This window comes from Lycium barbarum, chromosome 8 (genome assembly GCF_019175385.1).
Source record: "Lycium barbarum isolate Lr01 chromosome 8, ASM1917538v2, whole genome shotgun sequence".
Taxonomy (NCBI): domain Eukaryota; kingdom Viridiplantae; phylum Streptophyta; class Magnoliopsida; order Solanales; family Solanaceae; genus Lycium; species Lycium barbarum.
This window is the reverse complement of record NC_083344.1, coordinates 21,159,721-21,175,828: the sequence shown is the minus strand read 5'-3', so window position 1 is coordinate 21,175,828 and position 16,108 is coordinate 21,159,721. Positions and strand designations below refer to the sequence as shown.

At 36.3% G+C, this 16,108-nt stretch overlaps 1 protein-coding gene across 1 annotated transcript; it reads right to left on the bottom strand.

The window, feature by feature from the left end:
• Positions 1-14,977: 14,977 nt before the first annotated feature.
• Positions 14,978-16,098, bottom strand: LOC132606034 (pleiotropic drug resistance protein 1-like). Its single transcript, XM_060319331.1, has 3 exons — positions 15,904-16,098; positions 15,552-15,806; positions 14,978-15,420 (listed from the first exon to the last, which is right to left on the bottom strand). The coding sequence occupies exons 1-3, from the start codon at positions 16,096-16,098 to the stop codon at positions 15,157-15,159; spliced, it is 714 nt and encodes a 237-aa protein (XP_060175314.1). The 3' UTR covers positions 14,978-15,156.
• Positions 16,099-16,108: the final 10 nt, after the last annotated feature.

Sequence of the window (16,108 nt, the reverse complement as noted above, 5' to 3'; positions counted from 1 at the left end):
AAGCAAACGACCTCTTTGGGTCAGGATGGGACCCGCTACGAAAAATTTCCGAAAAATTTGCTAAGACCCCGTTTGGCCTAAAATTACGTGACAAAGGTCGTGCGAGGCAATTGGCGAAATTATATCAGCCCTAACGCGTCAAAATGTGTAAAGGTTTCAGGGTTAAGCGTGCTCAAGCCAGAGCAATTCTGGGATGGGTGACCCCCTGGGAAGTAACGCAAAATTCTGCACAAGTGTAAGTATGATTAACGTAAATGGGAATTTGGGGTAACCAAAGGTGAATAGAATGTGTGGAGAATAATTAGTGCCCTTTCGAGAGTCGCGCGGAACGAGGCGGACTAAATGGGCGAAAAGGAAAGGATACAACACCTCTTGGGAAATTGAACGAATTTGAATAACAGCCAGAGATGTTCGCCGGTAAGGTATGAGTAAACGTGTGTAGGTGTATATGTATGTGTATGTGTGTGTATGATTCTCATTTGGTGCCTAGGAGGGCTAAGAGCTGAGCCCGGCGACTAATGTTGTGATAAAGAAAAGATAAGCAGTGTGAGTAATTGGAAATTTGAAGGAATTGATACGTAAGACGCAAGGTAAATTGTGTGACGACTTGGTGAATGAGTTTGCAAATCAAGGGGCATTCTCATGAATTATTGGAGCTTTAATATGAATGATTTGATTCTAAATTGGCATCCCATCTGTGGTGCTTCTGCACTTCCGATTCCGATGAGGCTCTACCTAGTACACCTCTGTACTTCTGCGCTCGACTAGGTTCCCGTCCGATGAACCTTTTGTGCGCTTTGATTCCGAATCCGTTTCTGTCTGGCGCACCTCTGTGGGTCTGACTCTGGATATAAATCCGTCTGATATGCTTCGATGCGTTTGATTTTGACCGCGTGTGTGTTTGATACCCTTCGGTTTGTCTGATCACGATTCGGTATGAAACCACTCTGTATGTTTGCTTCTGAATTCGGGTTTGTTCGATATGATTCCGTACGACTGGCTTTGATTGTGAATCTGTTTGGTATATCTTAGTGTGTCTGATTCTGCCTACGAGTTCGTTTGATACGCCTTTATACGTCTGACTCCGATCTCAGATGTGTCTGATATGCTTCCGTACCTTCGATGTTGACTACGAATCCAACCGCCATAGTTGAGTATGTCTGCTTCCGATTATGAATCCGTTCGGTTTTAGTTCTGAATCTGTTGGGCATGAAGTGTCTGATATGAAGTAAAGTGAGATTACGACGATGTGGTAAGGAAACTCAGGAGTGTGAAAAGAAGATGATATTGACGATGATGTCTGGGAAGCGTCCGTCCCTTACGAGAATATAGTGCAGAGTTCGGTGATTACGTAGAGTATGAGAAAATGTATTATGAAGGTATTTGGGTCAGTGATGTGAAAAATCTACCCTAGTATTGGTAAAGAAGACATGTCGGAGAAATCAATAAAGGACCTATCAAGAGAACCCTCCCGGAGTAGTACGACACCCTTGAGGTCGATTCAACATTCGAGGACGAATGTTCTTAAGGGGGGGAGAATGTTATGTCCCGTATTTTCGTATAACGGGAAATCGAGAAATAAATAAGACTTGTGTGTGTTGAGGAAATAATTTGATTCAAGTTGGTATGCTCATATTGATCATGAAATCATTGATGTCAAGACCTCGGGGAAGGCCGAGGGTAAATTCGGAATTTTAGAAATTAGTTTCGGGAATTACAAAACGGGACGTTTTATGAATTGGGCCAAGAAATTGAACAAAGAAATTGGGCCCAAGATTTTGTGGGGTGGCCGGCCACTTGGTTGGCCCAAGCCCATCTTTAAATGTCATGTGCTATGCACATGACACTTAGTAGTGGATATATATGATATGGACTTAACCTTATCAAGATCAAAACAAAAAAAAAATTCAAGAACACCAAGATAGGTGCTCTCGGCCAAAGAGAAAAAAAAAAAAAGAAAAATTTTCGTGCCTTGTTTCTAATCCAATCACCTAGTCTCTTTTGGAATAATTGATGAGTTCGAGGTGCTCTTCGTGGTGGTACAATTAGTTTGACGAGAGGACGACGTTTGCGGCGAATCGGAATTTAAAGAAAGAGGTAAGATTTCAATGTTTTTATGTTATGAAAGGGATACATATGTGTTAGTGATTGAATTAGCATGAAGATTTTGGAATGGTGTTGTGTTTGTGCATGGTGTGTGTGTGTATAAAGGGTGTGTTTGGCCGAAAGTGAGGGAGGTGAAAGGCCTAAGAATTTGAGCTTGTTTAGTTTGAATAACGTGTTGTTGTGGTCATTATGTTGTAAATGATTGATTAAGGAAGTGAGTTGGTATTAGAAAATAATTTTTGACGTTATCGGAAAGTGTATACCCTTGGTATATTTGTGTATATCATAGTATATTTATGATACTAAAGACTTTGAACATGATTTATGGTTGATGATAATGAGTTTGGAATGAAACAACGCAAGTTAGAACGTTCGTCGTAACTTTTGGTGTTTTGAATGAAAATTGGAAAGTAGTGAATTTTGGGGATGTTTGTATGTGATTTGGAACTTGTTTGTTATGTAGTGGAATAATCTTGAATGAATGAATACAATAATGTGGATATGAGTTGAAATTGTGAAGTTTGGAAATAGGATTACCAACTTATGGAATGAGGTGCAATTGTGAAGTTAGTGTGTTTGATTGTGATTCGTATTGTGTATTGATGTTTGGGCTGTTGATGTTGTTATATTTTGAGCCGAGCTAAGTCTCGGGGGTGTTAGATTTATAGGGGAAGTGCTGCCGAAATTTCGGTAGCCAAATATAGCCCAAAGACTAAAATGTTAATTCTCATGAATAGTAACTGGTAAAAGTGACCATTTGCAGTTTCTGGACGAAACGGGAATTGCGATTTGAGGAGCGTAAGGCGCCAACCAGGTATGTAAAGCCTACCTATCATTCTTTTGGCATGTCCTAGACATACTAGGTTAAGATCGGCCCCTCAGGAATAATCCTACTCTTGGAAATCGAGGTTCAAGTTCGAGCACTATTCACTCAGCGCGATTGAACCCTCTTTGTCACATTTGGTTAAAAGAATGTTCGTACCTCCATAACTTGTGCTGTTGTGTCCGAAACTCTTCGAAACTTTTGTAGATGGCTCTATGGAGCCGAAAGTCTGTGATTTGTGTCCGCCACCTCAATTTGACTCGAGGTGGGCCCGCGAGCCCCGAGGCTCCCCTTATTCGGTTTGTTTGATTCGTTTGTGTCCGTTATGATCCGCAACCGTCTGTTTAGGACCCAAGGATGTGTTTGAAACTTCCTATGCCATTAATGTACGTTCTATACTTTGAATGATGTGAGATTTTCGGAAAATGACTTATGAACAGTTTTCTTGCGAATTTGGCAGTTTGGAACTTCGTAACTTTTATACGCATACTTTGATCAGTCTGATTCCTACTCCGATCCTTCGGGCGTCAGTACATACCTCTACGTAAACTATATGTTAAGTCCGACAAATTATTTTTGATATGCATATGATTTCTGCACTACTCTGTTCGTGCTGTCTGCTATGATTTCGTTCGTCGGTACCCGGGCCGACTTTGTGATCGTGCGCACTATAATATATTCGGGAGTTATGATGTGTTACGGTTTCTGAGGCCTCGCCATAGGGCCGGTTACCGTTTATGGAGTTATGATGTGATATGGCATTTGATACGTTCTGATGATATGATGTGTGTGTGATATGATGTGTCTGGAGATTGTACGGAGATTTGAAACCTTCTGGAGTTATGATGTGTTGTGGCACCAGCGTCGGGGGGTGACCACGTTCCTAAACCCTATACATGATTTTATTTGCATTTGTACGTTCGCCTCCCGCACAGGTTTGCTTTGTTTGCGATGTTGGTGTGTTGGTTCTTTCTGACTCCAGCTGTGTTTGTGATTTCTGTACCTTCTGCTTTACATACTCAGTACTTCTCCCGTACTGACCCCCGTTTCTTCGGGGGCTGTGTTTCATGCCCGCAGGTACAGAAGCTCGTTTGGGTGGTCCTCCAGTTTAGGCTACTCATTCTGCTGTGTTGGAGAGCTCCCCTTTGATCCGGAGCCTACTTTGGTACATATCTTTTGTTGTGTCTGTATTCTGTATATTTGGATGAGTGGGTACGGCGGGGCCCTGTCCCGTCCTATGTTCTTATGTTCTGTTTTGTCTAGAGGCCTGTAGTCAGATTTGTGGGTCGTGGGTCCGGTGTGTTTGCATGTGAGTCTGTTTTACGATCTTAAGTGGCCCGTACGCTACTATGGCCAAGTCGGCCTCTGAGTTTGTATGTATGTGTATGCATTTGGGGGCGATGTGCATTCCGCCACCCTTCTGATGTGTGTGTGTGAAATTTGGCGATGTACATTCCGCCTTCCTTCTGATTTGTGATTTGTCTGATCTGTACGGGCGACTGCTTAGGATAAGTGTTCGGTAGATGTCGGATTACGATGATGAGTTCGAATAACGTACGTTGAGTTTGGACGAGTCTGATTACGATGGTCTGGGTGTGAGTTCGTTTGGGGTGTCCCAGAAGGACACCAGTCGCGGCCCACGGGGCTGGGTCGTGACAGTAGAAAACCCAACTTCAATTATTTGAAAGTGCGAGGATGCTTAGCCTTTTATAAGTGTCCTGGCCCTCAAAGATTGAAGTTCGGTCCAAGAGGTACTAAGAGCATATTTGTTGGTTATGCATAAAACTCAAAATCATAGAGATTTTTTAATGTGGAGAAAAATGTTATTATAGAATTGGTGCATGCGGAATTTTTAGAAAATAAATTTCTATATAATTCTAGTGTTTATTCCGCAAAAGAGCAACGTACAAATTCCCCTACTCAAAGTAAATTTGAAATAATAAATAAGAAAAGAGTAGATGATACTCAGCCTGAAGTTATCTTTGAGGTGTCAACGAGTGAGAAAAGAAAAATATCTAGACTCCGACTTTATTTCTTCACAAGAAATTGTATTTCTTGTAGAAGGGAGTAGGAGCAAAGTACATCAATGTATGCCCATTTTATTAAATACTGAAAGTGATCCAAGAATTTTTAAAGAAGCAATGTCTTTGAGGGATGCAGCTTGGAAAGAAGAAATAAATGATGAAATGGATTCCATATTATCCAACAATACTTGGATAATAGCACATCTTCCTATTCGTTCTAAACCTATAGATTGTAAATGGTATTTAGAAGAAAATATGATACAAATGTCGTGGACAAACCTTTTAAGTAAAAGTTGGTTGCTAAATATTTTACACATAAAGAAGTATTGATTATTTTGATACATATGCTCCTATTGCACGAATAACATCCATAAGAGTAGTTTTGACTTTGGCCTATATATATAAATAGTGTGCATCAAATGGATGTGAAAACGAACTTCTTGAGTGACAATTCGTGTGAAGAAATATATATGGAACAACCAGAGGGATTTGTTCTTCCTTGAAATGAGAATAAAGTTTGCAAATTAGTAAAATCCCTTTATGGATTAAAGCAAGCTCCAAAGTAGTGGCATGAGAAATTTGATAATGTCATTTTATCATATGAATTTGTATACAATAAAGTTGATAAATGCATTTATTCTAAGTTTACGAAAGACTATGGTGGCATTATAAGTCTCTATATGAATGACTTATTGATTTTTGGTACAAATATGCTTGGAGTTAATGATACTATAAAGTATATCAATTCAATCTTTAAAATGAAAGATCTTAATGAAGTTGACACCATTCTTGGAATTAAGATCAATAGAAGTGACAAAGGTAATTCCTTAAATCAATCCCATTACATATAAAATATGATTCTGAAATTTAGTCACTTGGCAATCAAAGAGTTTAAAACTCCTTTAGATTCAAAATATAAAGTTGACTGGAAATTTTGGAAGGATAGTAGTTCAATTGGAATATGCTAGTGCTATTGGAAATGTTACGTATGCAGCACATAGCACATGACCGGATGTAGCACATGCAGTTTGGCTACTTTCAAGATATACAAGTAAACCAAGCCTTAAACATTAGGAAGCTATTTCCAGAGTGCATGGTTATTTAAAGAAAACAAAGAATGTTGGATTATGTTACAATGATTTTCCTAGCACATTAGAATGATTCTCTGTTGCTAGTTGGATAAAACAATGATAATGATAAAAAAAAAAAAAAAAAAAACTCAAATCGGGATGAATTTTTACATTGGGTGGAGGTGCTATAAGTTGACCATCAAAGAAGCAGACTTGTATTACATATTCTACAATGAAATCATAATTTTTAGTATTAGTAGTTGTTGGAAAAGAAGCAGAATGGCTGAGAAACGTGTTATTGGATATAAAGTTGTAGCCACAACCGACGCAAGCCATTCCCATGTATTGTGATAATGAGGCAACGTTGAGTGTTGCTCATAATAAAATAGACAATAGAAAGTCTAGACATATACATGCCTATTTGAAATAATTGCTTATAGACAATTATCTATGTTAAGTCTTGCGAGAATTTACGGGATCTGCTTACAAAAGCATTTCCTAGAGATGCTACTACAACATCATCTAGTGGGATGGAGTTAAAACCTTAACTATAAGTACATTAATAGAGGGAACCCAACCTTGAGTTAGCAAAACTAAAAATAAAGGTTCAATGGGTAAAGTAATTTGTTAATGTCATTTTGAGCACTGGAAGAAGCATCAAATATTTAAGCCTTGTCCCAGGATAATCAGTGTGTACTGTTACAGGGAGAGGATGAGCAGGATCTCTTAATGATGTGTCAAGTGTCTGGAGTAACAGGGAGATAAAAACACTTTTAGATATATGAATACAGGAGTGGTGCCGCTTTAGCAAGAGTTCTTAAGGTTTGCTCTTGTAAGTATTCATAAATTGGGATTCGCGCATGGTCTTTAAGTGCTTGAGCGAACAGTGACTTAAAGCGATTGTGCATGATATTATCGGTTTAGGCACAAGGGAGTTATCATTCAATTCTTAGTAATACCAATAACTTCGTCTAAACGTTAAAATATTTACACTACTAGAATGTTCAAACCTATGAGATACTTTCTATTATGTATGATATTACGAGTAGTATTACAAACTAGTGGGAAATTGTTATATAGTTGGTAATATTGGAGTAATTATTTAAATAATTATTTTGGATACTACTGTTGAAATAATTAGTTTGTGTTATAAAATAATAAAGTAAGAAGAAGAATATTGTAGAGAAAGAGAGAAGAGAGGAGAATACTTTATTTCTCTTAAGGGATGAAATATAATGAAGGGAACATCTCCATTTATAATATAAAATTGACTTGGTCCCAAAGTTACTAGCCCTAACTTTTCTCCTAAAGATAGACATCCACAATATACGATAATATTTATAACACTCATCCTTGGATGTCTGTTTGATAGATAATGTGCCTCATTAAAACCTTACTAGAAAAAAACCCAGTGGGAAAAATTCTAGTGAAGGAAAAAGAGTATACATTTCTAATAATACACATTTTGGCTGCCTCATTAAAAACCTTACCGGAAAAACCCAATTGGGAAAAACCCTTGGTTGAGGGAAAAAGAGTACAGTGCGTATTAACTCTCCCTAATGAGAACATCAATCCAAAACTTGAATTTTCGCATCTCAATCTTGTGCACCATCTTCTCAAAAGTTGCAGTTGGTAGAGACTTGGTGAACATATAACCCATATTATCACTTGAAAGAATCTGTTGCACGTTGATATCACCATTCTTTTGGATATCTTGTGTGAAGAACAACTTTGGTAAAATATGCTTTGAACTTTTATGAATCCTCTCTTTAGTTTGGCTATGTTATGTTGCTGCATCTTCAGTCTTTGGATAAAGTTGCATCGGCATATAATATTGTTGGATTCACTACAAGTGTATTCCTAACTTGCTTTATAAACAGATGTTATATTTATTTGATTTGACTGTCATATAGAACAACATCGCAGGACTATAATCCCTCATAGTCATAGCAAAATATATAAATGCATCAACTGCATAAAGCTATGGGACTTCAGGATCAAAGAATGCCGCAAGTTTCTCATTTCAACTTCTTTCAACAAATAATCTATTACTTTTGCAACTTTTCAAGAGATTTCAATAATATACAAGTCATCAACTTGCACAACAATATGATAGATTCTGATTTTCATAAAAACATAAGGATAAATAAACCCTTAGTCAATGAATATTCATTAAGATGATTAATTCGCATTCACCTTGCTTGATTTAATTCATATAGTATAAGAATTATGAACAAATTTCTAGATTTTGTATATGCTGGCATTTAAAATTCTTCAAGAATTTCCATCTAAATTGTGTCAAGTGACAATATCCATTAATATTTAAATGTGTGACATTATTTGGTGTCTGGACTGCAGGTCCAATAAACTTACGCTTATCAAGATGCGTCATTTCACTTGATAATAATTTCTACGTCAGCATGCTTTAACAGACGTAAAATTGAAATCCTCACAACTTATTACAATATTGTGCGCTATATTGTATTAAAGATATCGTCGACGATATATCATTTGCATCGGTTCACAATGCGACATAAGTTATTGAGATCTCATCAGTTTCATTATTTTTAGGTACCTAAACCTCTCATGAGGTTTCGTGAAGTGTTATGTCGTAAGCTCTTCAAGAGCACAATTCCTCCTTATTATGACCATTTTTATCATTTGGTCCTCTTTTTTTTTTTTTAGTAGGATTATTCCATTTGGAACTGATTGGTCTACCACGCTTCATGCATTTTGTAAACTTTGTCCTTCAAGGACATTAATTTTAATAAAAGCATTTTGTAGCTGAAATATGAAATTAGTTTTAGGTCAGCAAATGCTTTAGCATTTGACTTGAATTATCTTTCAATGAGGATCGTACTAATGATAACTACAACATATTTCATAGCTGCTTATTCTCTCCCCCTTATGTTAGAAAAGCTAACATATATCCCATCTTTTTGGGGGAATCCATCGATGTGCATCATGGTAGACTAATTAATCATATACCACCCGTAAAAAACTGTTAGATGAAAATATTTGGTTCCTGACCAACCAATTGTGAGGGCAGAATTTATCATAGTTTATTGTTCTGAAGCATACAAGTGTTGTTGTATGCATATCATATTTCAGATCAACATATGAAGCTTTGTTCTCATAAGCAATGGTTTAGCTATTTATCGGAGGCATTCAACAGCAAACCAGCTTGGATATAAACCAACATTAACAAGATGAATTATCTTGATTACATAATCTGAAAACTGTGCTCTCAACTCAATTATTTTGATCAAATAACTTTGCATATGTCAAACTGCGGGTTGACAATAAACGCATATGTGACCGTCTCATCGATGCATCTATTTAAGTCATCAGATAACAGGTGAACGGGCCCATAGTCACCTTTTATATTTTTGGGCAATTCGCACAAATGTCCCTTATTTGGGGTGGTCTTTTATTTTTTTTCCCCTCAAATTGGTGGTCTTTAAGTTTTGCCCTTTGCGTGAAAAGGTGGCCGAAAATACCGAGGTTCTGGGTTCGAACTTCGGCTCAGGCATAAAAATAAAAAATCGCAAGGCAAGGCTTTTGAAAAAGTATGCCTTATGCAGCATAGGTTGCCTTAAGGCATAACTAAAGTTCTGCAGGATCTGACAGAGGTTGCCTTATAAGGCAGACTTTTAGTTATGCCTTAAGGCAACCTATGCTGGAGACGGCATAGGTTATCTTAGGCATAACTAAAGTTATGTCGTATCTGACATAGGTTGCCTTATAAGGCAAACTTTTAATTATGCCTTAAGGAAACCTATGCCGCATAAGGCATACTTTTCCCAAATATTGCCTTGCGAAATTATTTTTATTTTTATGCCTGAGCAGGGGTTCGAGCCCAGAACCTCAGTATTTCAGCTACTTTTTTAAGCGAAGGGAAAAACTTAAAAACCACCCCAAAAGAAGGGCAATCCGTGCAAAAAAATGTATATTTTCCAGAATTTAGAGAATTCAATCTCAACATTAGCCAGTATATCAATTTATCATGAGAACAAGCAACAAAAATATATTCTTGAAGAATGTTCTTGTTCTTCAATATATGTCAAATACTCAATCTGCATATCATATTTGATTTAGAATGGCCCAATCGCTCATGTCGACTAATAAAATTCTTTATACTAGTAAACTTCAAGTTTTCCATGACATGTGTTATTTGTTTTAATAAACTTCTGGTCAACTATGACATGAATTTTTTTTTTTTTTTGTACGAATAAACTTCTGGTTTACCTTGACATTTGATTTTATCATGCTTATATTTGTGTAGTACAATTTGGAGAATAAAGAGGGTAACCATTCACATACATATTTCTTACCCACTGTAATGTTGAAGATATTTAATCCTCCAATCGTTTATAACTTCAATATGATAGCCATTAACTTTAGTAAACTTTGGGTTTACTACAACTTGTGTTCCGATCATAACAACTTTGTATATTACAATCTAGAACTGCTGACATAATAGTATATAAGCTCTTCAGAAGCCTTTAATTTATTCTCAATAATCACATATTGTTTGGAAACTACTAGTGTCATGATCATCTAGATAAATAGTTAGCTCTTCCGGAGCCCCTGGTCATTAACTTTGTGAAGTATAAATACTACAGGTATCATAAAAGAAATTTTAATTAGACATTGCTGGTGTCATGATTACTACTGTCAGAAAATACAAAGTGAAAACTAAGTAATACAATAAATTAATAGTTATATTTTGCTAAGCAATTTACCAAAGTGACGGACACTTTCACGGCTATGCTTAGATTGATTGGTTTTCAAGTGTTTGTTTTTACGTCAAATAGTAGCGTACCCATCTTGGTCAAAATAGATAAGAATATGGTAAGAAACACTAAATGGAGTGGTAATTATTTTTCAAAAGCTAGGCTTAGGAGAATAGCACGGATGATTGCAACCATACATCTATTTCTGTTTGTCTTTTCTCAAGAAGCCACCAATTAGTGGGAACATATAAACCTAATATGCTTCTTTTTTTTTCTTTTTTTTTCTTTTTTTTTTTGACAAAGAATCGAGCAGAATAATATTATGACCACATATATATCGCCAAGTCAAGCAACATTTTTTTGCACGGATTGCCCTTCGTTTGGGGTGGTCTTTAAATTTTGCCCCTCAAATTTGTGGTCTTTAAATTTTGCCCTTCATAGTTGTGGTCTTTAAATTTTGCCCTTTGCTTGGAAAGATGAGCGAATACATGAAGTTCTGGGTTCGAACCCCCGCTCAGGCATAAAATAAAAAAATAATTTCGCAAGGCAGGACTGGGGAGTGTATGCCAAATCCAGCATACAATCTTTAAGAAAAAGTTAAAGTTATGCCGGATCCGGCATAACTAAAAGTCTGCCCCTCAAGGCAAAGTCTTCCCCCTCCGGCAGACTTTTAGTTAAACATAACTAAAAGTCTGCCGGAGGGGGCATACAAAATTTAAACTTTGCCTTATAAGGCAAACTTTTTTTTTTTGGTTGAAAGTCTATTTTATTCCATCCAAAAAACTTGTACAGCACAAAGTTGAAGCTGACCTTCAACTATACATGGTAAAATTCCTACTCACTAACTTGTATAAGTCAAACTAGGAGCAACTATTACATTAAAAAAACAACAGCCAGTTTCAATCAACTACTAGCTAGGAATAGCAATTCATAGCAGCAAGAGCTCTCTGCCATTTGAAGTTGTTCCTGCCTTGGATGTGAATATGTTGTGCAATCTCTCTGCAGAGTCTATCAGGAAGAAACTGAGTGTTTTGAAATCTGAGTAGGTTCCTTTCTCTCCAAACCAATGCCACTAGCATACCAAAAATGCAGCAAGTAATGGAGCAGTGGCCTGATTTGTGTCTAGCAATGTGTGAGATCCATTTGATTTCATCTTGTCAGCCCCCTATTCTTCTAGTGTACCCCAGCCATACCAACAATCTGTACCACAGCCCTTTTGTGATGGAGCATTCAAAATAAAGATGGGAAAATGTTTCTTGGGTCTGCCCACAGAAGATGCAATCAGGTGGCACTTGAATGCCAAATTTGTGAAGTCTATCAACAGTTGCTAATCTACCGTGTATTGCCAGCCAAAGTGTGAATTTGTATATGGGATGGACATTTGGTTGCAGCATAATACTTTTCCATGTAACTTTGGTATATATGCTTGAAAAAATACATATATATGCTTCAAGGCAAAGTTTGCCCATAAGGCATAAGTATGCCCCCATCGGCATAAGTTTGGTAAATCCTTAACAAGTTTATGCCGATGGGGGCAAACTTTTAATGGACAAACTTTTATGCCGGATCCAGCATAAACTTGTGAAGGAATTATCAAAGTTATGCCGGAACCGACATACTTATGCCAAGTCTGCCATAAGGCATAAGTATGTCGGGTCCGGCATAACTTTGCTAATTCCTTCACAAGTGTATGCCGATGGGGGCATAGCGAAATTTAAACTTTGCCTTGCGATTTTTTTTTTAAAATTTTGACTGTGTGGGGGTTCGAACCTGAAACCCATGGGATTTAGCGAAGGGCAAAATTTAAAGACCACCCCAAAAGAAGGGCAATTCTGTGAATTGCCCGTCAAGCAATAGATAGCTAAGGGCTTGTGAGCATCATAATTCTTTTATTCAGTAACTAAGCAAACTAAATTTATTCAGTAAATAAGCAAACTAACACCAATATTGAAACATTATTTAATCAAAATGGAATGATTAATATTTTATTATTATTAAGAACTATAATAATATGATTAGATCTAGACTACTTAATATCAATTGAAAAACTAGTACTCATGTAAACAACTACTGTTACATGATTTTTTATTCACTGACTATTACTTCATGAGCAAATTTCAAAGTTAAACTTCTTTGGGAGTAAAATTCAAATCCTTACCACTTCAGGAGTAAAGTCCAATGTCTTACTGCTTCAGAAGTAAAGTTCAAAGTCTATATATTAAAGTTCTACTACTTCGGCTGCTACTTCGGGAGTAAACTTTAGAATTTTACTCCTTCTTCAGTAAATTCAATTTCTTACTACTTCGGGAGTAAATTTCAGAGTAACTACTTCAAGCGTATATTTCAGATTTACTACTTCAAGAGTAAGTTTAAAGTTTTACTACTTCAGAAGTAAAGTCCAAAATTTGCTACTTCGGGAGCAGATTTCTGAGTTTATTACTTCGGGAATAAAACATAGAATATTTAGAATATATTTTTTCTCAATTATTTTATCTCTTCTAGAGATGAGTCGTTGTAACTTCACAACGGACGTTCGTAGTTATAAGCTTTACTACATCCTCCCACATTCACATCAGGGAATGAATCAGTATTTGTAAGATTTATCAAAAGTTTCCACTCTTCGAGAATGAAACATATATAATCATGTGAACGTGCCTTAATCATATCAAATTATAATAGCTTAAAGCCTCTTTTAAAATATGGCTATTTCAGGAGTAAATCGAGGCGTACATATAATATAGAGAATCTTTCTCTAACATATTTTCAGTTATAATCACAACAAGCCTATAAAACTATTAGCACTTCCGGTGGTTAATTATAATCGTAAATAAATTTAGCCACAACAAAGCATAGGAAATATTGTCACTTCTGGTGACCATATATTTCTTGTAAACTCTCATTTAGCCATTAAGGGATATAAAATTAACATCATAATCCCTCTTAACGATTTTGTCTTCAGGAACAAATTTAGGCATAAATGGTCCAAAACCAATTAGGTTCCCTCGAATTCGATGAACCCAATAAAGTTGATATTATTAGTAGCAAAAGACAAGAAACATAAAACACTCCTAACCTTCCTTATCCCAGTAAAGGGTTTGTGGATTTAATTACATTAAAAGTACTTGCTCGAGGTGGCAGAGTCTTGTGCTGATAACGTATTATAAAATAATAAAGCAAGAAGAAGAATATTGTAGAGAAAGAGAGAAGAGAGAAGAATACTTTATTTCTTTTAAGGGATGAAATGCGATGAAGGGAACATCTCTATTTATAATAGAAAATTAACTTGGTCCCAAAGTTACTAGCGCTAACTTTTCTCCTAAAGATAGACATCCACAATATATGATAATATTTAACAGTTTGGGTATTATAGGTGAAATAGGTACCACCGTTGAAATAAGTTTTGGGTACCATTTGTGTTTGTTCTTCAAAAGGACACAACCTTTGGTAACAAGTGCCTGTTTCAACTATTTATCTTCCTATACATAGAGACATAATTACTCCATATTTGTCACTTTTAATTCAACTGATAATAGGTTTGTTGTATCCCAAAGGAGTATTGTCTGCTAACCCTATACACAGTCAATCACTCATTTGAGATGGTGTCAAGCCTTTCCTTCTTATTCTTCATGTAATTTCTAACAGTACTTGACTTAGATTCAGTGCCAAAGATAATCAAGGAGCTCTTTAGCTCTGTAGTTTAATTCCCGATTTTAATTTGTTTATTTCAGGATATTTGCAATGGCATGGTAAACGGGATAGTACGGAGACCTGATCAGTGCAGTCACTTTCCAACGAGGGGTGTTAGCTGACACTGCTTTGGAAGACAAATCATTATATATATATATATATATGTGTGTGTGTGTGTGTAATATTAAAAGATATAGTATTTACATAGATCTCACCAGTTGAAAATAATGCAAAATGGACATCAACTTGGGGTGAAAAGTAAAGCTTTTTAAAACCGCTAAGTCCCTAGTACCAAATTTTTATATAATAGACTAACATCACTTATATAAAACTCCCACTAGATGCAAATATATAAGTGAGTTGTAATAATAGACTGACATTAATAAGATCCTTTTCGTTATAGATGCAAATATACTTTTTTGGCTAGAAAAACAATGGTGCCTTGTACCAGTAGTAGTTCAAGAGCTAGAGGACCATCCTGAATTGTACAAACTATCTAGTAGTTGCGCTTTTCAATATTGAGAATAGAAATTGTGGAGGAAGGTAAGAAGAAAATAAATCCAAACATATTTTCATTTATCATTTACAATTATTTTGCTTCTGCTACAAAACTTGGGATTAAGGAAAAAACAAAAGAATATAAACAGCAAAAGAAGGTTACAAGAAACAATCTTCAAGTAGTGAACTGTAATTCTTTCTCATAAGTTCTCTTATCTTTTCTGGAAGTTGAATGCCTTGATGGCCAATGCAAACATGAACGCGAAAATAACAGGCCATGCAACAATAATTGCTGCAACTACTCCAAGAAAATCATGCTCGAATCCAAAATAACGCCCCAAGAATTGTTGCACATTTTCATCATCACTAAGCTTATTTTGGAGGTCTCCGAACTGTGATGCAACAAGACCATATAAGGTCCATGCAACAGGGCAAGCCCAGTAGTACCATCTCCACCGTATTGGAATATGCTGTTTCTAGCAACAAAAAAAAAAAAGACAACAATAACATGTGATTTTTTCGAGATTCAGATTAGTTAACATGGACAAAAGTTAATGGAATTGAAGTTTTGCAAGAACTTAGAATTGAAGAATTTTCAAAAACTTACAGGTCGTGCATCGATGAATCCTGATAAGAGATTCCATACTGCATAGAAGAAGGCCGCAACAATAGAAGCAACATTTTGATTTGGGGTAACAGCCATAGTCATCATGCTATAGAAGGTGAAGTACAAGAGAGTGAAATACATGATGAAGAAGTACCAAAAGAACTTGGCAGTGGTCCATTCAAATCCAATCATTGCATACACAATGATACCATAGAAAGCAGCTTGTACAAATACATAAGGTATTTCAATTACAACCTGCAAAAAAGTGAATTTCTCATGGACAAATATATATGAACCCTCTTTTAGGCTGAAATATGTATGCATTGTTTACAAAATTGAACTATTTGCTCACCTGTCCAAAGGCATAAGGTATAGCAGAATACATTCTAGCAGCTCTTTCTCTGCAAAATACAGTACGCTCAACAGCTACAACAGGCTGGACCGATGATGAATTTTGTACACCAAGGAAGAGAGTTGCAGCATACATAGATCCCATAGCATTGAAAAGATCCTGGCTACGACTCCTATGATCAATAAAGCCCGACATTTAGCTAAGT

Excerpts from the sequence above, each read along its gene's own strand:
- LOC132606034 (XM_060319331.1), bottom strand. The coding sequence starts at position 16,098 with ATGTCGGGCTTTATTGATCATAGGAGTCGTAGCCAGGATCTTTTCAAT. Across the intron at positions 15,807-15,903 it reads TACCTTATGCCTTTGGACAG|GTTGTAATTGAAATACCTTA; the intron begins GTGAGCAAATAG and ends ACTTTTTTGCAG. Across the intron at positions 15,421-15,551 it reads GATTCATCGATGCACGACCT|AAACAGCATATTCCAATACG; the intron begins GTAAGTTTTTGA and ends TTTTGTTGCTAG.